Here is a 22,511-nt window from a genome sequence, read left to right on the forward strand (position 1 = left end):
AGGATAGAAATTGATTCAGCTTAATTTTAAAGTAGATGGGTTCAAATGTTATATAAATCTTTAAAACACCACATTAAGCACTATATTTTACACTTTATGCTGTATTCTTGGATCCATGTTGGATCAAGTATAGAAATTGATCCCCAGGCCTCATATAGATCATAGTACACTAAGGCGCGTTACATACTGCCCAAAATGGGCGGTCTGCCGCCACCATCATTTTCAGCGCGGAGGAACCCCAGCGTCCAAACCGCATGAGTCCTCCGTGCTGCAAATAAGAAGCGCCAAAATACCTTCCAGAGGAGAGACTCGATGGAAGATAATATTAAAACTACTGATCCTAATATGTTAATTTTGGATGAGATACGGAGAATTAGGCAGGAAATTAAGGATCTTAGAATGGAAATGAAAGAGGACATTAAAGAGGCGAATCAGGAAGTTAGGGGAGAGATTAAGGAAGTTAGATCAGAAATTAAAGATGTTAGAAATGAAATAAGGAAAGATTTAAAAAAAGAGCTAGACATTTTAGGAAAAAGAATCGATAAGATTTCAACTGATGTATCTAAAACACAAAAAGATCTAGATACATATAAGGAAAAAACTTTGGAATTGGAAAGATCAAATTCAGACCTAACTCAGAAACAAGAACAAATTTTTTGGAAGGAGCTGAATCAAGATTTGAGATATAGAGAGAAAAATTTTAAAATTCGTGGTGTTAGTGAGAAGTCTGGTGAGGATTTGTATGGTCGAATTATACCTTTTTTGGCAGACTTTCTTGCTTTTCCTCGGGATAAGATGGACTGTGAAATTGATAAAATCTATAGGATTCAATCAAGTCAAGCTAAGGACAGGAACCTTCCCAGAGACATAGCGGTTTGCTGTGTGAAAACTAGAGTGAGAGATTTAATAATCCAAAATAGTTACAGTAACAATCTTATCATAGAAGGAATTGAGACAAAAATATTTAAAGATATCCCACCTTCTATTATGGTTTCTCGTCAGAAGTACAGATCCTTGGTTAATATGCTGAAGTACTTAAAGATTGAATTTAGATGGGAAAGAATTGAAGGCCTCTCTTTTATGTATCAACAGAAGAGACACAAGATTGACAATCTGACAAAAGCCAAAGAATTTGAAGAAAGACTAAGAAAAGAACACAGAGATAAAAAAGGGGATTTTGGTTTTGAAGGATATAAGAAAAAGGAACGGAAACCTAGTGGAATACAAGGAACTGGTCTTAAAGAAGGTGCCAATACGGGGAACCACCCAGATATTAATAAAGACTTGGAACAACAGGATAGTGGAGAGACTAATCTACAGAATTTAGGAGAGGATTTGATAGAAACATACTAAGGGGTCAAGGCCCTGTGAAAGGAATCTACATTCTCATTAATTTTGTTCTGGATATCTTAGCCTTTTAAGGCGAACTTAATTTGATTCTAATATTTTTTAATAAAGAATAACTTTTTCCCTTTTAACCTTACTAGCTTCTCGCTTATTGTGATCGAATGATAGTTAGATAAAACAATGACAATTAAAATCTGTTCCTGGAACGTAAAGGGAATCAATTCAAAATTTAAAAGAAGCAGAGTCTTTCACTATTTGGAAAAACTTAAAAGTGATATAATTTGTGTGCAGGAAATTAAGATCAAAAATAGGGAGGAACGTCTTCTAAGAAACCCTAAGCTAGGGAATTGTTATTGCTCATTAGTAGACAAAAAAAAAGTGTGGCAGTTTATGTGAACAAGAAAATTGAGTCAAAGGAAATTTTTAAAGATAATAATGGCTTGTATGTTGCTATAGAAGCTAAATTAAATGGTAAAACAATATTGGTAGTGGGAGTTTATGCTCCCTGTGATAATAAAGAGGCTTTCTTCTCCCACCTACATGAAGAGCTTAGACAAACAGATCATGATAATATTTTGTTGATGGGAGACTTTAACGCAGTAATCTGCCCTTCTGTTGATAAGAAAACTAATAAACAATCAAAAATTAAAAAACATCAGGGCAAACTTCCTAAATCCTTTTTTTATCTTATGAAAGACTATAAGTTGGAAGATGTTTGGAGACATAAATATCAGAATAGTAAAGAGTTTACCTTTTACTCTGAAGTTCATGACTCTTGGTCTCGGATTGATTTCTTTTTGGCATCTAAAAGTGTTCTCCCTTCTATTTCAAGAATGGACGTAATTCCCACTACTTTATCTGATCATAATTTAATAAGCATGAATGTTTTTGTTAGGAAGCCAGGATTCAATTGGAGGTTACCTAAGGATTTGTTAAACAGTGCGGAAATCAATGAAAAAGTGAAACAATCTTTGAAACTTTATTTTAAAGAAAATAAGACAACTGATATTAGTAATAAGATACTTTGGGATGCTAGTAAAGCAGTCATTAGAGGGGTTATGATTAAACTTAACAGTATCAAAAGGAAGAAAGATGTAAAAACTACTGAAGATCTCAAACAAGCAATTATGGAGGCCGAAAAGCAATGGAAAAGTGATGGTGACTTACAGTCAAAATTGAAAGTTGAAAATATTAAACAAGAATTGAAAGTTTTGGAAATAGCGGAAGTAAAGAGAAAATTACTTCTTGTAAAGCAAAAGTATTTTGAGTATGGAGATAAAGCTGGGAAAATCTTAGCTTCCAGGTTGAGAAAGAAGAGTGATAACAGACTGATTACAGAGATTAGGCATTCTGGGAAGATTTACACTTTACAAAAAGAGATTAAATCTCTGTTTAACTCTTATTTTAGAGATATTTACAGTGGATCAGAGAGTAACCTGAGTGACTTAAGTAGTTTAAGAGAATATATTTCAGACTAGAAGGCTTTGGCATTAAATGACCCAGAGAGGAACTTCTTGAATAAAGAGATTTCGGCAGAAGAGATTTCATTAGTAATTAAAGCTATGAGTTCGGATAAAGCCGCTGGGCCAGATGGTTTATCTATGATATACTATAAAAAAAATGGAGGAAGTCTTGGTTCCTTTTTTAAGAGACACAATAAATGATATTCATTTGGATGGAATTCCTGATTCGTGGAGGGAGGCGGCTATTGTCCTAATCCCTAAAAGTGAGGATAAGAAAACAGAATTAAGTAACTATAGACCAATTTCATTAACTAACTGTGATTATAAGATCTATACTAAGGTTCTAGCAGAAAGATTAAAGGTAGTACTAGCTAATCGGATTCAGGAAGATCAATCTGGGTTCCTCCCTAAACGTCAAATTAAAGATAATATTAGGGTTGTAGTAAATATCATAGATTTTTTTGAACGTCATAATGAAAAAAAACTAGCTTTATTACTGATTGATGAAGAAAAAGCCTTCGATAGATTAAGATGGAACTTCCTATTGGAAGTATTGAAGTTTATGGATATTGGTTCTAAGATGTATAGTTGGATTTCTTCTATCTATCAGAAGCAAAGGGGACAACTTATTATAAACAATGAAAAGACTGACTCTTTTGAGATAAAACGGGGCACGAGACAAGGTTGCCCACTTTCCCCTTTATTATTTATTATTGCTTTTGAAGTTTTGCTTAATAAGATTAGGGATGATTCAGCACAAAAAGGTGTTAAAATCAATAATTATACTTATAAGGTTAGAGCCTTTGCTGATGACCTAATTTGCTTTCTAGAAGATCCTTTAAATAATATTGATTACTTGAATAAGAGTTTGGATACTTTTGCATTTCACTCAGGCCTGAGTGTTAATCAATCTAAGACTGCATTTATTACTAAGAACTTATCGGCTGCTGAAAATGAAAAATTAACTCAAATTTCAGGCTATAATGTGAATAATAAAGCAAAATATCTGGGGATTTTTTTAACAAATAGAAACATCGATCTCTTCTCCAATAATTATGGCAAGCTATGGAAAGAAGTGAAGGCTGACCTAATCTCTTGGTCGAGATTACAACTATCCCTCTCTGCTAGAATGACTATAATTAAGATGAATATATTGCCAAGGTTTATCTATTTATTCTTAAACCTACCGATTATTTCTTCAGAGGTCCAATTTAACCAATGGCAAAAGGAACTTTCTAAATTTTTATGGAATGGTAAACGTGCTAGAATTAAATGGAAAATATTGACGGATGACTGGGAAAGAGGAGGTTGTTCCCTCCCTAATCTGAAGCTGTATTATTATGCGGCTGGTCTATGTTGGTTAGAAAATTGGATCTTCCTCTCAAATGAGAAAATGCTAAATTTGGAAAATTGCGACTTGGGACAAGGATTGCATGCCTTTATGTGGTATGGGAAGGGTAAGGAATATAAAGATTTTAGGCATCATTTTTTAAGAAGATCTCTATCATGGGTATGGGAAAAAATCAAAAAATTATTTTATGTTAAGCTCCCATATTGGGTTTCTCCCCAGGAAGCATTTTTTGGCAGAACTAAAAAGATTTCATTTGATTGGATTAGATATAGTGACCTCTTGACTTTTGACAATTTGGATAATGCTATAATTAGAACAAGAGAAGAACTATCAATATTGGGAATCAAATTAGAATGGTACTTATACCTACAATTGAGTAATAGATGGAAAGTAGACTCAAAAGAATTGGGAATTAGCACTGTAAAAAATGAACTAGATAGTATATTAGAAGATAAAAAAGGAAAGCATTTATCTAAGTTCTACAAGCTACTAAAAGGAAGAGACTTAGAGAATGAAACAATCAAACATTCAATGATTCGATGGGCCCAGGATGTTGGGAATCCTATCCTTCTGGAAGATTGGCATAGATCCTGGAAGATTACTAAGAAATTTACTGTTTGTCAGAATTACAAAGAAAACTATATAAAAATGCTGTTTAGATGGCATATGACTCCTATTAAAATTAATAAGATTTATGGTAATGGAAATCCCAAATGTTGGAAGTGTGGGGTTAAAGAGGGTACTTATTTCCATATATGGTGGAAATGTTCTGTATCTACTACTTTTTGGAAAAATATTCAAAAATTAATGAGTGATATTCTTGGTAAAGAGATCCCGTTTGATCCCTTATTATTTTTATTGAATATGACATGTAATCTGGATAAGGAAATAGAGAAAAAATCGTGTAAATTGATATTGTATATGGTCACCCTTGCAAGATTATTATTTGCCAAAGCTTGGAAAAAGCCATACTGCCCAAACTTAGAAGAATGGATATTTAAATTGAAAGAAGTGCGGAACCTAGACTTACTGACTGCAACTCTTCAAGATAAAGCCGTGGAAGAGACAAAAGAAAAATGGTACTGTGTTGATCATTTCTTAGAAATCTATAATTGGCAGATGTAAATGTAATTTATTTACTTATATATATATATATATATATATATATATATATATATGACTTTAGGTATTTGTAATTTAGATAATCTTTTATGTCTGCATAAAGGCTGATGATTCTTCTTCTTCTTTTTTTTTTTCTTACTATTACTATAATGAACCACTGTGATAAATTTTCTAATCTGGTGTAAGAAGAGAGCCTTGGAAGTCGAAATATAGAGAATAATCTTTTGGATATTTTGCTTATTTTATGTTGTCCTTTGTATGTATGTAAGTTTGGGTTTATGTATTATACATTGCACTTGTTCCGTGTTTGCTTAATAAAACTTAAATTAAAAAAAAAACAAACAAAAACAAAATGGTGCTTCTCTTTGCGGTGCAATTATGACATCGCAAGGCACCAATGGCGCACTCACGGCATCATATGTGCCACGTGACGTGTGGACACAATGCGTCCGCTACATCAAGATGGCAGCGCCCGTGTGGAACGGGCGCCGCCATTTTGTGCATGCTCCATGAGTATTAGGGTTAGGGGCATCAGGAAGTGACGCCCCTTTCTAACCCTAGTATGCACAGAGCGCGTAGTTTATGCCCTTGCAGAACGGGCCTCACTTTAGTTTTAGTTCTTCCTCGAGTAGACCAGTTGAAACAAACAAAATGTATTTATGTCTTAATTTCCCTGCCTTTCTTTGCATTGGACCCAAAGTGGATTATTAGTAGTGTAAGTAATCATACATTTCATTCTTGCAGGCAAGAGTGAATATTTCTGCTAGATCAGTGCTTATTTGGATATATTTTACCATTCTTTCCATCCTTATTTGTTTGTCACACATCTCCAAATGTTGAATTTCCCAACAACAGGGGTGATAAATCTGGATATTGTCAGATTGGAGCTCCAAACATATCTAGTGGTGAAGGATGATGGGAATTATAGTCCAGAACAGTGTTCTGGGGGATCTAGTTGTCCTCCAGTTGATCTAAAACTGGGGGGAATGTTTTTGCTTCTTCAGTGGAACAGGACTTTCAACTTTCTCAGTAGCAACTGTTTTCTTGTGGGATATATCCCCTCCACCATAAAATTGGAGATTTTAATTCTCCTGAGAGTGTTTTTTAAAAGAATATGTGCATTTTTTAAAAATCTTGTTATATATGTGAGTGTTTTTGTTGGTGTGTATGTGTGTGTGTAGTGATTGGAGAAACTCATATTTTTCTCCTCGTTAATTGAGAGCTTGAGGAGAACTTTTTTAAAAAATATTCTTTCCACAAATCTCTCTTTCAAAGGGTGATTTCTTCTCTGCCTTTCAGCAACTAGCGAAATATTTTTCACAGATTTCTCTGAATGACAATAAAAGACAAGGCGAATAATTACGCTAATTACTTTGCATTTCAAACTCAATTACCATGTCAAAAGGAAGTTTGGCAGAGGTTTAAACAACATTCCTATGCTTAAAAAAACCTGAAGACACACACACAAAAGGGAAAAAAAGCCCAGCCTCAACAAGAAATGCTAGAGGGGACCCTCAAGGACCATCCAGTCCAACCCCCTTCTGCTATGAAGGAATACATGGGATCCAACTCTGCACCTCTCCCATGGTGATGCCAAGGTCTAATAATAATAATAATAATAATAATAATAATAGGCAAGGAGAGTGCAGAATATCCACACACACACATACTTATAGTGTTACTGCCAAAAGTGTGAAGCCGTATTTATATGTGTACATACACAGCTGTCTGTATGTGTGTGTGTGTGTGTGTATACACACACACACAAACTGTGGAGCAGCCGAAAGCGTAATGCTGCATGTAATATGCTTGCACACACAACTTTGTGTGTGTGTGTGTGTGTATATATATATATATATATATATATACATATACATATACACACACGCATATATATATATATATATATACACACACACACACACACACAAACTGTGGAGCAGCTGAAAGTGTAATGCTGCGTGTATATGCTTACACACACTTCTTTGTGTGTTTGTATATATATATATACATACATACATATACATATACATATACACACACGCATATATATATATATACACACACACACACACACACACACACACACAGACAAACGGTGGAGCTGCTGAAAGTGTAATGCTGCATGTATATGCTTACACACACATCTTTGTGTGTTTGTATATATATATACATACATACATATACATACACACACACACACATATATATATATATACACACACACAGACAAACTGTGGAGCTGCTGAAAGTGTAATGCTGCGTGTATATGCTTACACACACAGGCTGAGAGAGTGTGTCTTGACCAAGGTGGGCATCCAAACCCTGACCTCCCTTTCTTCATGACCTCTTGGGTTGTCGTGTGTTGTGACTTTGGAGGACTCTCCTGGCATGCAAGGCTTGTTGGGGGGTGGCCAGTGTCTCCCTTCAAGGCTGTGAGAGTGTGTCTTGGCCAAGGTGGGCATCCAAACTCTGACCTCCCTTTCCCCATGACCTCTTGGAAACATGGCTGTTTTTGTGTGTTGTGACTTTGGAGGACTCTCCTGGCATGCAAGGCTTGTTTGGGGGGCAGTGCCTCCCTTTGAGGCTGAGAGAGTGTGTCTTGGCCAAGGTGGGCATCCAAACCCTGGGCTCCCTTTCCCCATGACCTCTTGGAAACATGGCTGTTTTTGTGTGTTGTGACTTTGGAGGACTCTCCTGGCATGCAAGGCTTGTTGGGGGGGCAGTGCCTCCCTTTGAGGCTGAGAGAGTGTGTCTTGGCCAAGGTGGGCATCCAAACCCTGGGCTCCCTTTCCCCATGAGCTCTTGGAAACATGGCTGTTTTTGTGTGTTGTGACTTTGGAGGACTCTCCTGGCATGCAAGGCTTGTTGGGGGGGGCAGTGCCTCCCTTCGAGGCTGAGAGAGTGTGTCTTGGCCAAGGTGGGCATCCAAACTCTGACCTACCTTTCCCCATGACCTCTTGGAAACATGGCTGTTTTTGTGTGTTGTGACTTTGGAGGACTCTCCTGGCAACAACAACAATATCTGGGTATTGTAGTTTTGTGAGACATTTATCCTTCTTTGTCAGAGAGCTCTGGTGGCACAACATACTACAAATCCCAGGAGTTTCCATAGCATTAAAGTATTGTCGAACTGGATTATTTCTGCAGTGTGCAGCCTTATTAGACTGCAGTTCCCAGCAGTCTGTGGTGCTATCAGAGCAGCTTACAAATTGTTAGACATTTCCCTGCCCTCTCTCTCTGCACCTCTCCCATGGTGATGCTAAGAGGTCATGCAATCATAATAATAATAATTGGCACATTCTCTCAGCCTCAGAGGCAGGACATGACAAACCTCTTTCTCCAGCTCTCTCAAGGTGATGCTAAGGCAAACCTACATTTATTTTGCATTGTGTGTGTGTGTGTGTACTTGAATTTCTTGGCCTTGGAGAACCCAAATCAATGTCTCCATTGCAAGGTAGTCTCCAGATCATAGTGATGTAACTGTATTTCATCAAAGTGATTAGTCATTTTTTTATCATCAAAATACCTTTCTTAATCCAAAAAACTGTGGCCAAGACCTTTCCTGCTAAGTTTTGAGATTTGAAGTTGTTCTCTTCTGTGAGAATTTGAATGTCAGAGCATGGCATAAAGGGCAGAAGCCTCACCTTTTGTTCTCTTTTGTTTTTCAAAGCAAAGCTGTTAATGAGCAAAGTTGGAGGGGGAATCAGCCTTTGGAATCACCCTAACAAAGGAAATAGCCTCCAGGAAGAATGGTAGCTTTTCTTACACAAAATATGCAAATAGTGGCCATCGAGAGTCAGATGAAGGTTTCTTCTCTCCCTTTCATTTCGAAATGACTAGCAATCAAAATTCTTACTCATTGATCGAGAACTGCTCAGAATTTTTCTCTCTAAAATGTTATTGAAATTGTCGAATTAGGCATATTTCTCCTAATTTTCGAATTTTGGAGAATATTCTTTACATCCCTGTGTGTGTGTGTGTGTGTGTGTGTGTGTGTGTGAATTACTTCTTTTTCTAAAACAATCCCTCTGGGTTTAAGATACCAAATACATGTAGACCAACAAGAGTTTCTGTTACAAAAAAAAAAAGAATGCATGTCCATGAGGAGAAGATTTTCAGCAGAAAAGTGGCAGGAAAAGTGCTGAAGCATTTCGTTGCTAGTAATTTGTCTACAAATTACCCCATACCCCCTACTTCCAAACTAGTAACTCACCACCATCACTACCCCACAGGATTTCTTTGCCTATCAGAAAAGACGACATGAGGAAACCTGGAGACTTATTCACCCAGCACCATTATAGTGCTATGATTCCACTTCAGCTGCCATGGTTCCATTTTATGGAGCCCTGAGATTGGCAGTGAAGGGCAAGGGATGCAGAATCCTAATCCAGAGAGCTCTAGAGCCCCCCCCCCCCCCAACTAAAAACCTTAGGATTCCATGAGACAGAACCATGGCAATTAAAATGGAATAATCATGCTAAAATTGTGTAGTGTGAAAGGGCCCCTGGATCCAACATTGGCTGTTCCTCTCTTCTCAGTAGCATCAATCCTTGCCTGAAGAATTCTCAGTCCAGAAGCTCCAGAGATCAAGCATTTATTATCATTTTTGCCTCTCCTAAAAGGCTAAATCTCCTTGTAAAGAACAAACGAGCCCTTCTTTCAGTTTGACTGCCAAAGTTGTGGCAATCTGGACAGGGAAAGGAGAGAGAAGCCGAGTGTGAAAAAGCAGGCACATATTCCAGTCTCAGCTACGGGGAGTTTGCCATCTCTTTCTCTACCATAATTAAATATTGTTTGCATTGCTTATTGACAGAGCACTAAGCTCCACTCTGTTTTAATTTGTTCTTTGATAGTCGCCTTTTGCTGCTAATTGATTTTTGGAGGGGGGAGGGTTTGCCTGATTTAATACTTGCCGTGATGCTGAAAACAGAGAGGCAAGGTTAAACAGAGCCAAGAAATGAGCCAGGAATCAGTGCAGTCTTCTCAACCAGCTTGCTTTACAAGCCACCTCTGCCTGATGCAGAAAATCTGCATTTAAAAGAGGTTTAGCAGCTATTCTATTCCCAAGCTTTTCTAGCCACAGCTCCTGCTGCTCCTGCTGTTGCTATGGAGTTTACTTGAGGAGGGCTCAGAGAAGTACAAACGTCCTGGTTTCCCAGCAACGCACACCCCAGGGAACAGGATGGGACCATTGGCTCTGAGGAAGATGCTACTAGTGGCAATGGACTGTAATGATGAAGAGCATGAGGTACCAGTGGAATGGCTGGAATGCCAAACCCAACTCAACCAAGAACATACTTGGTTACCCTAAGCAAGCTATTTTGTTTCAGCCTCCATTTTTATCAAGAATAATAAGCACAATGACAGGACACATCTGGCAGGATTGTTGTAAGGAAAAAATGGTTTTGACTTAAATACTCTCAGTAAAGGGCTACATTAAGAACAGTATTGGCATTTTCAGCAAGGCTCTGTGGATCTTTCTGTACCACTGAAGTAATATTTTTCTATGATTGTCAGACACCTATGTGTTTTGCCTAATGTAAGAGGCATGTTTGTGAGTTGCAGCCAGTCTTGTGTCTTCGGAAATGGAAACCACCATTGCCTCTCTATCCCAATATCCATTTCTAGTTGCAATCTGATTGGCTGCATACCAGTGACTCATTCAGTCTTCAGTCTCCATCTTGGAACTGCTATAATGAAATAAATGAAATGAAGTAAATAAATCAACTGGGTTTCACACATACACACAATCTCATAGCCAATAGAACAGGTAACCAACATTTTGGATCGCTCTGCTTCTTGTCTACCTCCCACCTCCATTTTTATTCTCACAGCCTGATGAAGAATATGTTATTTCTAATGAACTTCAAAGCTTGCCCACTTTTATGGCAATTTTTGGGTTCCGCCTAAAAAAGATATCCCCCAATTTGTGGGTTTTTGTTTTTATGTTATTTTGGAGGTCCTCCCAATAATACACCCCAAATGTTTAAAATCAATTTGTCTAGCTTCCCTATTTTTTGTTGTTTGTTCTACATAGCCTGATTAAATGTTCCGGAGAATTTGAAAGCTTGCTCACTTTTGTGGTGGCAGGTAGTACACGGTGACAGTCAATAAGCAGTGATTGAGAGAAAGGAAGCCTTTTGCTTTTACTTTCAGCAGTGGCAGGACACTACTGACTACATAAAGTGGTTAGCTGTATGTTAAAGCTAGTTGATCAGCTGCATCCCATGTAGCTGTGAGACAGTGATGTCAATAGTCCATACTTGACACTGTCTGCTCTGCACCCTCAATAAAATGGCATGACCTCTACAAATAAGAGCACTGGGACTACCCTTTTTCATCCCCTCTCAGCAGTTGGCAGCAATTAGATGTTACCTTTCACACAGCCCTTCCCTGGCTAGTTCTATGGAAAACTGACTTGAATTTTCATGACATGTCCTCTTTTTTCCCCCCAGGATGATCCAGAGGGAGAAGAAATTGAAAGGGACACTTCCAATTCTTTGAAGCTGGAATTCACAGAAGACGAAAATTTTAAAACCAAGGTTAACTACTCGTACGCTGCTGTACAGATACCTACAGACATCTACAAAGGCTGTGAGTCCCCCCCCCCTCCACAAAATTCTATGTATTAAGATAGGAGACAATCCAATAAGGTCAAGGAAGAGTGAATCTGGTGTCCATACATTCAAGCTTCTTATATAACACAGGGAAGATTAATGGATTAATTTATCTTTACAAATAATAAAAATTATGTATCCCTAACTAGGTGATTGATGACAATGTGCCTTGGAAGTCCCTTATTCATAGGATCACCATAAGTCGAATTGACTTAACTGCAAATAACAAGTGGTGGATAGACACACACACTCCAGCAGCCGAAAGGGAAAATATCCTCATTGAATTATCCATAAAGACGAGGATGTTTGATTCATCTCTTGCTTGAATCATGTGGGGTTGTCTCTTGGTTGGATCCTTAAAATTATGATTTGACTGCTTATGATACTCCATTGCCTGATTGTATCAGTCGATCTGCGGGTGAGTAGAAAAGATGCCTCCTCCTTGCAGTGAATTTTTGTTCCTGTCCTCCCCAACCTGTTGCTCACCAGATGTTTGTGACTACAGCTTCTATAGATATCCATTCATCAGAGACTTAAAAAGCCCACTGACGGGGGGCAGTGTTAGCTGCAGTGCCCTGTTGTTTGTATTCTAGCATGTCCTTTCCATTGCCTTTTTGACAGCCACAAGAAAGGTGTTTTGGTCAGCACTGCTGATATCAATAATCTTCTATCTTTAAAAGTCCCAAAATACCCAAAAAGCAGGTCTGTCTGATCCTGAAAGCTAAGCAGGGTCAGCCCTGGTTAGTACTTGAATGGGAAATGTTCAATAAATACCAGGAGCTATTGACTGTATTTCATAGGCAAACCAACCTTTGAGTATCCCTTGACTATGAAAACTATAGGAAATTCATGGGGTTTGCATAAGCTGACAGGCAGCTTGAAGGAACACACACACACACACACACACACACAATGCTGAGCCTCCTTTTGTCATACAAGTGACAAAGAACAACTTTTACCTGGACAGTTTTCCAAGTAATGGCCTCCTGTTTTGAAAGTACAGTTGCCATTGTCATTCAGATGTGGCTCAGCCATTCTCTCTAGCACCATATTGGAAATGCCTCTCCTGCGCCTCGCAGAGCTGCACCTAATGGCTTGTCACGGTGTGCTTGCCCATCAGCATCAGCATCATTATGCTGCATCTGAGGCCATGTCGTTCTTATCTGCATTATTCTCTCTGACTTTGTCTTCCTTGTTTGGAATAAAAAGCATGAAGCATGTCTTTGGAATGTTCAATCACAGAAAGGTTGGCTATATGCATAATGTGCACAACAGGAGACCTCATTTCTGTTTAGAACGCTGTTGGTTTGCATTGCTTACACTGCATTTTCATCCACTGCTATTACATATGGTGGGGTGGGTTAACAGTGAAGCAGCTGGTCTGTCCCACCAGAACTCCTGAACTTCAGGTCTGTTGACCAAGGGAGAAGACATAGAAAGGAGGAAAGAGGATGATAAATTCTACTCACAATTCCAATCTCTGATCCATAGGATTCTACCCCAAATTCCAGACAAAATTCCAAAAATAAAAATAAATAATAAATAATATTTATTTTTATCCTGCTTCTCCAGACAGATCAAAGCGGCTAACAATAAAAGCACCCTATAGGGGTGGATAGTGGTTTTAAGTCCAACCTTGACCAGGAAATGGCCCATTCATGACAATGTGGTTGTATTAATTACCTCCATACTAAAGACTGCATCAAGGGTATGACCTGCACAATGTGTAGAGCCAGAGACTAATTGGGATACCATGAACTCCCGGGCTGCACCTGTCAGTTTTAGTAAGCTGGTCTCAAATGGGATGTTGAAGTCGGCCAAGATTAAAAGTCTGGGCAACTCCAACACCAACTCTGAAACCAGTTGTGTCAGCTCAGCTAGGGAGTCTGTCAGACAGCAGGGTGGGTGGTATACTAACAGAATCCCTAGAGTAGATAGAGAGGGAACACTTTCTGTAGTCCAGGGTTGGAGATTACATGTCTAATGATCCTTATCAGCTCACAATCAAGGACACTGTAAGTGCCATGCAGGGATCAGATTAAGGTCCACTTGGGATGTCCATCTTTGTAAGAATCCCATAAACCAGTTGCTTCGAAATGATCAACAGAAAACATAAGGCCCTTCACATCTTTTTGCACTATCCCTGAACTTTGGTTATGCTGGTTATGCCTGATGGGAGTTGGAATCCCAGCATCTGAAAAGCAACCTATCTGTGCCCTCCCTCATACAATTCACTTGGAAATCATGCCCTGTTCTCTCATTGAATTCTAGCAGTTGACAAGAAAGTGTTAGATTGAAGCATGCACAAGAACCAACCACATGACTGTGAAAAGAGATTGGCTGGGGTCACTAAAATTTTAAAATACCCACACAAGCTGAAGAGCTCCTTCTAGTCTTGAAAGCTGAAGAATTCCATCTATTCTTGCCCATCACAAAGGTTTTCAAACTGAAAAACCTTCACAGCATAAATGGTTTCGACAGATTTACAGTCTTGTGGGAATAGGCCCTAGGTGTTTTCAGAAGCTCTTAGTGCCACTGACTGTTCACAGTCCAATTAGTGTTTTGTCCCTGCATGGCTCATTGCTATATTAAAAAAACTCATCCTTTCTCATTAGCTCTTAAACAGCCACTACCAGGCCTTGACTCTTCAGGAAGAGCTTGGAATTCTTTGGTATACCCCAAGAAATGATCTGTCTATTGCCATTATGAAACATGGAAGAGGAAAGAAGAAATTCTTGTGACTTGCTTTTACTGGGCTGGATGGCAACTGACTACACAGTAAACCACTACTAGAAATCAGAGATATAACCATGTTAGTCTGGAATATCAGTATGCAAAGGGATCTTGAGACTAACTAAGTAACAGATGCTGTAGCATTAGCTTTTGCAGACTTGGCCTACTTCCTCAGATCTGGGCATTTTGTAGACCAATCTACAAAAGCTTATGCTACAACATGAAGGGAAATACCTTGATTTCAGTAAGGCTTTTGACAAAGTGCCCCATGATATGCCTGCAAAGAAGCTAGAAAAAGTGGCCTAGACATTGCTACTGTTAGGTGGATTTGTCATTGTCTGACTGGCCGAACCCAAAAGGTGCTCACCAATGGCTCCTCTTCATCCTGGAAAGAGGAAACTAGTGGCGTGCCATAGGGATCTGTACTGGGCCCTGTACTATTAAACATCTTTGGCAGTGACTTCGGTGAAGGAATAGAGAGCATGCTGATTAAATTTGCAGATGATACAAAACTGGGAGGGGTTGCTAATTCCCCAGAGGGCAGAATTAAAATTCAAAGTAATCTTGACAGTTTAGAGGGCTTGGCTAAAGCTAACAAGATGAATTTCAACAGGGAGAAATGTAGGGTCCTACACCTAGGTAGAAAAAATGAAATGCACAGATATAGGATGGGAGACAGCTAGCTAGCGTGAAAAGGATCTAGGAGTCTTAGTAGACCACAAGCTGAACATGAGTCAGTAGTGAGGTGCAGCAGCCAAGAAAGCCAACACGATTCTTGATTGTATCAATGGGAGTATTGTGTCTCAAGGGAAGTAACAGTACCACTGTATTCTGCTTTGGTCAGGCCTCACCTAGAATATTGTGTCCAGTTCTGTGCAGCTCAGTTCAAGAAGGATGTTGACAAGCTGGAACATGTCCACTGGTGGAATCAGTAGAGTCACTTGGGGGTGCACTGGTTAACACCCCCAGAAGGGGGAGTGACATCCAGTCAGCCCCCCCACACACACCATCCCCCATGCTCCATCCGGCACGTGTGCCACTTCATCCCCCGCTCTGCTTCATCTCCCTGTGTGCACACCACTCATGCCCTGCTTGTGTGTACACCACTCCATCCCCGCCACTTGTGCCATTTCATCCCCGCGGGCACGTGGCACTTCATCTCCTCCCACATGACATTCCCTCCCCCTGTGTCTGTGTGCTACTTCATCCTCCACAGGCATGTGCTGCTCTGACCTCCACACACCATCCCTTACTTTTCCTCATCAAGAAAAGGATGGGCCGGCTTGGGGAGAGGGAGCGCATGCCCCCAGAAATGCCATCGGAAGTCACCCCCCCCCCACCGGGTGCCACCTGGTGTGGGAATGCCATTGAGGGGAATTTAATACCATTTAGACTGAAAGCTATCAACAGGCATGTTAACACCCATTGCCCTAAATCTGTTAGTCCCAACTAGAGCAGGCTCACTGAATCAATGAGAAGTACCTATGTGTTCAACACAATTCAATAGTTCAGTCAATAGATCTACTCAAGTTGGGAATAACCACCAGTATTCTGGTCATTCTTGGAGAGAGCCTTGTGAGTTATGTGATGGATTTGTCCACAAGTACCCCAGTTGTGGTTAGAACTGATTCTTTACTTAAGTATTGCACTGCCACTGGTGTTAGGGCTACTTTCTCTGTTCAGTGGAGATAATAAGCATCTCTTACACCAAGCATTATTTGCTATCTTCTGCTGATCAGCTAGATAAGAAGATACTCAAAACTGGAGAAAGTGTAATCCAGTGAAGAAACAGATGGCAGTCTATGACACTAATGGAAAAATTAAGAAATCAGGTCAAGGGATCAAAGCATACTCAAAGTGATAGCATTTTTTTGGTAACAAGTTTAAACAGTACCCATTTCTTGTTTAGGCATCTTTTGTCACCTCCAATTATGCATATTAATTTATGGAAAGACTTAGCCTGAGGTACCACCTAGTATTTTCTTCACTGATCTTCAGTTCTCTCAGTTAACTTCATGCTCAATAGCATTACATGCTTCCAGTGTGCTATTTATTCTGATGAGTTTGAGGTTTAGTCATACTGAATTCTTTAGATGAATGAATAAAAGTGGTTTTTTAAAAAGCCCACAAATATGAAAAATCATTGAAAATTGCACAAAAATGCTTATATCACCTGGGGAAAACATTTGAAATGTTTTCATTTACATATAGCAAACTGCCCAAAAATACTTTGCGGTGATACTTTTATTAGGCCAACCGAAAGGCTTAAAATACATTAAGCAAGCTTTTGAAACTCACAATCTGCTTCATCAGGCATGGCTGTTAATAGTCATTTTAGAGGAAGAAATGTGATGAGGGAAGAAGGTCACAGAACTACATCTTTATTGAGATGTTAAAGTGTTTATCTGCATTAGACCTACTACCATTATCATCTTAAATTCAGCTTTAACAAAATAAGGCCTAATAAAAGTATGACTGCAAATATTGTTGTGGATTTTTTTGTAGAATTGCTATATTTTGCTGCATGATCAACTCTAGGATATACGTCTTTCATTTCCATATATTGGAATAAAATAAGAAAAGTTTTACAATTACATTCCTGTTCTGTGGCTCCTTGTGTCTGAGGAAAATTTCTTGCCAGACAGAAGGGACCTTGGAGCATGTGTCTGTTTTTATTTTGGAAAGCTGCCGATAGTTTGCATTCTGTTTGACACAGTCACAAATGGGGATGCCCATGTAAAGCTCACATTATAAACAGAGTGAGGATCAAGAGAATAAACCCCTGCCACCCCAAGTAGAGCGGCTCCTTGGCTTCTACATTCTTGCTATACACACATTCCTTTATGTGGTTGACCCAAGAGAAGTTATTATTTCTCAGAAGGAAACAACCATACAGTCATTTATTGTTCTTATTTGTTATCAAGTTGACTTTGACTTTTGGTGAATGACAGGCATCCAAAAGCCCAGACCATCAACTGCCCTGCTCAGGTCTTGTAAACTCGGGCTGTGGTTTTCCTGATTGAATCAATCCACCTGTCATGTGGTCTCTCTCTTTTCCTATTCGTTCCCACTTTATCAAGCATTATCATTTTTTCAAGTAATTCATGCCCGCTTATCATATACCCAAAGCAGGACATCCTGAATTTCTTGGCTTCTAATGAGAATTCAGACCTCATTTGCTCAAAGACCTATTTATATATCTTTTTGGCAGTTCATGGTATCCATAGAACGCTCCTCCAGCAGCAAATTTCAAATGAGCTAGTTTCTTTCTGTCAGCTTTTTTCACCACCCAGGTTTCACATCCATACATAAAACTCAGAACATTCACAGAGATAAATAAAAAGACTATATTTCCAGACCAATTCAACATGCCAGTGTCTGGTTTATCCCATTCACAACTATGTTGCGAGAAATACAAACAAACTTGCCCCCTTCCCACCATTAAGAAAAGGTGATCCCTTTGCCCTATGTGCTCCAATTGACTGGCCCATGCTGTTGTTTGTATCCAGGAGTAGTTCTAAATGAAAGTTTCTGTGGCTCCCTTCCTTCAGCTATTCACTTCGATTCTCCAACAGCCACAGCAGTGTTTCCATGGATTACATTTCTTTGCAGTTGATGTTTGGGCAAAGCACAAATAATCAGAACAAAGAGCACTGGCAATATGTGTGTGTGCACAGAATGTTAGCAGCCTGGTGGGGGTTCCCTGGCATTTGCATCTCAGAAATTTTCTCTGACAAATGCCCATCGGATTGAGTTCTCACAGCCCCTCCTTTCTCACCATATTCCAGGCAAGGGGAGAAGGCGAGCTCAGATGGGTGTAACATATTTTGGATATAACACACTCTAGAAAGCACAGCTCTTAATCTCCCTTTAATGGATGCTTTGAAAATCAAGATGGTTAAGTCTCCAGTACCTGCTAGCTTTGAGACTGTAATGTGCTTTGAAAATGTTTCCATTGAGTCAGTTAGAAATCTAATCAAAAGCAAGATAGAAGTGTAGCTTTTACTGCCTTTCAGCTAGATTGAATGCTTGGGAAGGTGTGTTTTCATTTCAGGCTCAAGTTAATATCTTTGCCTGAGAGGCTAATTCCACCCAACTTAACCTTGATGGGAAGAGGCATGCTGTTAATTCAGGTTGGGTCAAACTAGCTGCCAGTAGGTCACCATGTTAGTCTGGTTTAGTACAAAAAAGATATAAAGGAATCCAGTGGTATCTTTGAGAGTAAATGGGAAAACTAGATTTCTTGCATACAGTTTTGTGTATGTGCAGTTCTGTTGCCCACTTCATTGGGTGCAGCATCTGATGAAGTGGATTGCAGTCCATGAAAGTTTATTCTAGAAATTTCTTCTTTCCAGTTAGTCGCAAAGGTGCTTCTGGATTCTTTCATGAAAGTCAGTCCATTGAGGCATGGAGTGGGCCACTTTGAGGAGTTTGGGAGCTGCACCTCTGAGAGAATTGCAACCTTCACCTCACTTCTCACCCTGTGATATTAGGAAGTGGACTCAACAACACATCTGTTTCTTTCTGTCTGGAGACTTTATCACACCAGAGTATTCCGGTGCTAAAATCACATTATTTTCAAAAGAGCTATGCAATCAGGATAACTCTCTTCTTTATCTCATCTTCATAATCTTCATAATTTCCCCAGAATTACAGCCTTCATTTGTGCAAATACCTTATCACATGCAGCATTTGGCACTGCCCGCCCAATACCAACCAGTGTTGCCCTGTGTGTGCCTAGTTTGACACACACAAAAAGAGACACCCAAAGAAATATAAATTAAAAGGAGTCTTGCCTTTAAAAATGCTTTTTTCCCCCCGAGTAGGGGGAAAGTAATCAGAGTAAACTAATTCATGGTGGATGAAAGTGATTACTCTGCCAGCAATTCATCTCCTAACTCAAGAACTCACTGGCAGGCAAAGGGCAAGCAACACCTAAAGCCCACCGACAGACCACCCAAAATCAAGATTAAAGAAGAATTGAGTTATTTCACTGTAGGTGGTAGCACCACAGAAGCAGGAAAGCAGGTCATTCATGGAGATTTTGCATGAATGAACAGAAGTGCCTGGTAAACACTCTCCCAATATAACAACTGAAAGGAGGGCATGTCATGTGATAAGTCCTATGAAGGTAACATCTTGTGAAAAGATGCTATTGACCAGCTGCTACTGTGGTTGATTGCCTGGTGTGATGAGGTCCCAAGTCATACTTGTTGGGATATTCCAGTCATTGCCTCACCCATAGCAAGGTTGCTCCTCTGAATAACACACCTGAACACTTACCTGTCTAACCCAGTTACAGGCACAAATGTATAGAGAACCGCATTTCTGGAACAAGTTCACTGCACTGATATCAGTGGATTAGAAATGGCAATTTATTTCATTATCTGTCTAATGCAGGCTGAGCAGCGATTTAAACAAATCATGAGACTGGAGGGAGGAGACCTTAGGGTGGGTGAGCAGGATGAAATATTCATGATTTCCAACCTCCTGTTCTTAATACAGAGTAAGTGTTGTTGCCTTGCCAAAGTCACATAAATCAACACAACCCCACTGAATAAAATTGTGTGGGAGATTAGCTTACTCTGGAGATTTATGGCCTACTTAAAACGTCCCTATTGTCCTGCTTGTCAGAATGTGATGGAGGGCAGTAAAGGAGTGAAGATGGGTTTTCCAGAAGAAAACATCTCACTATCTAGAAACAATTGTTTCAAGGCAGTTTTGGGAAAGGGCTTATATACATATTAAAGGTAAAGGTAGTCCCTTGACATGAATGTCTAGGCATAACCAACTGTAGGGGATAGTACTCATCTCTGTCGCTAAGCCAAAGAGCCAGAGTTGTCCGAAGATGACTCTGTGGTCATGTGGCCAGCATGACTGCACTGAACGCTGTTACCGTCCCACCGAAGTGGTACATATTTATCTACTTGTGCTTTTACATGCTTTCGAGCTACTAGGTTGGCAGAAGCTGGGACTAGTCACAGGAACTCGCCCATCATGCAGCACTGGGGCCTTGAACTGCCAACCTTGTGATCTTCTGTTCATCAGAATTGGCATCTCAACCACTAAGCCACTGCATATGTAAAGTAATTACATATTACTTTCTTAAAATGTGAAGAGACCCCACTCTGCTGGCAGACATTCCTAATTGTCCACATATAAGAATCTTGGAGACCAAATGTGTTTCAAATTTTTTTCAGCTGTACCTTTCCAGCCAAAACAAAGCAGACAAAGAGATAGATGGTGACAGCGTTACTGCTATTGGATTATTTTCATGGCTGTGTGCTTTTGCATTGGATGAAAGCTTTGTTCTGAGTGACCTAAGAGAAAAGGTTAAACATTTCATCATCCTGTGATTGGTTCTCAAATGTTATTCTGAGCTAAACTCTATCCAGCCTGCACTACACAGGTGGGCTTAGACGTCTTTGAGGTATATGGCAGTGACGTCCTATTTAGTTCAGGTAATTCAAGAGTACTCATGGATCTGTGCTGGCAATGTAGACTGTTCTGTTTATGTTTCTGTTGAGCATTTGATACACTATGTGTGTTGGATTGGACTAGAACATTAGAAAGGAGATGTGTAATTCTGGAAACAGAATTGTAAAGTCGGAGAGACTTTCGGCAAGGATGTTCTGTTCCACAATAACTTCTGATTTAGAAACCTCATAAGCTCCCAAGCAGAACTGAGCATAATTATAAGTGAGGCAAGGAAAAATTAGGGTAGTGGTAGGAAGAAGGAAAGGTTATGCGGAGTATTATGAGACATTCACATAGATTAAAAGTTCCTTTGGCCCTGTTTACAAGTGGAATGCAACCCCCTGCTATGTCTCTGAAATTGACTTTGTTCTAGGGCTAGGGTGGGTTGCTGTGTCAGATATACAGTCCATTTTTCAAACACAGCCATACCCTTGACCAGCTCACTTCCAGTATCATTTTCAGTTGATTCTTCCACTTTTGCATGTTTGTTTTGGTGTTTGGGGAGCCTTGAGGATGGAGCAAGTAAGTCATTTTTAAATGCTGTTTTGAACATTTGAGAGCAAAAAACAAATTTTGGTTTTGGGTGAAAAAATGGGTCCGATGAGATGTCCTGAGGGCTTTGAGAGGCTGAAAAAAGGGAGTTGAATGGGTTTATGTGCTCTGCAGATTGCATCTTCCCCAGTCCTATTGTAGGGGAAAGTTGACATAGGATATAAAGGGACAAGTGCAATTTCTTTTTGTTGAACCCAAAGGCAGATAACAAAGCTTGTTCTGTGCATGTTGTGCCCCTATCTGTTGTTAGTGTTATTCCTGGATTACAAAATATTAGCAAATTTCCTAGTCCAGTTAACCACCTGAACCACCAATAAATCCAACAGGTTTTTCCACCTACAAAACGTCTGTGCACTGTTTAATTCTAAGAATTAAAATTATTTCCATGCAATACTGTAGATATTAGGCCAGGCTGAATTCATTTTGAGAAGATCTCCAAAGAATTTATAACATATGGCTTATCAAGCAACACAAGACCAGCCTAAGTCCTTTTGTTGCCTAACAAGTCAACATGCACAGTACTAAGCCAAGGCATGGTACTTAGTGAACAATGCCAGCATTAGCTGTGATTATATGATACCCATAGCTGTTGCTTCAGTCTACTTCAGGGCAACATTTTTTGGTCCAGGGTCAACTTGTGATCTGGCAAAACAACTGCAGGCTGCATTGTGGTGGTTCTTATTTTCTGTCAAGTCTATGGCAACCCTATGAATGACAGACCTTCTAGAGCTACCAGGGCTGGCTCTAGGTATTTTGCCACCATAGACAAGAAATATTTTAGCACCCCTGTAGCCCTTCATTATTTTCGCTCCTTGATTTCTGCTGTTTTGTTTGTTAAAGCTAAAC

General features: G+C 39.5%; 1 protein-coding gene across 2 annotated transcripts in view; it reads left to right on the plus strand.

Annotated features, from left to right (window-relative positions):
* CACNA2D2 (calcium voltage-gated channel auxiliary subunit alpha2delta 2) overlaps window positions 1–22,511 on the plus strand; it is an 823,310-nt gene that overhangs the window by 569,453 nt on the left and 231,346 nt on the right. For both annotated transcript variants that reach the window (XM_089525311.1, XM_089525321.1), the window contains exon 6: window positions 11,742–11,880. In XM_089525311.1, coding sequence (XP_089381437.1) covers window positions 11,742–11,880 — 139 coding nt within the window. The remainder of the gene's footprint in view (window positions 1–11,741; window positions 11,881–22,511) is intronic.

Source organism: Sceloporus occidentalis, unplaced genomic scaffold, assembly GCF_023333645.1.
Source record: "Sceloporus occidentalis isolate IW3139 unplaced genomic scaffold, rSceOcc1.0.p SCAF_1, whole genome shotgun sequence".
NCBI lineage: Eukaryota > Metazoa > Chordata > Lepidosauria > Squamata > Phrynosomatidae > Sceloporus > Sceloporus occidentalis.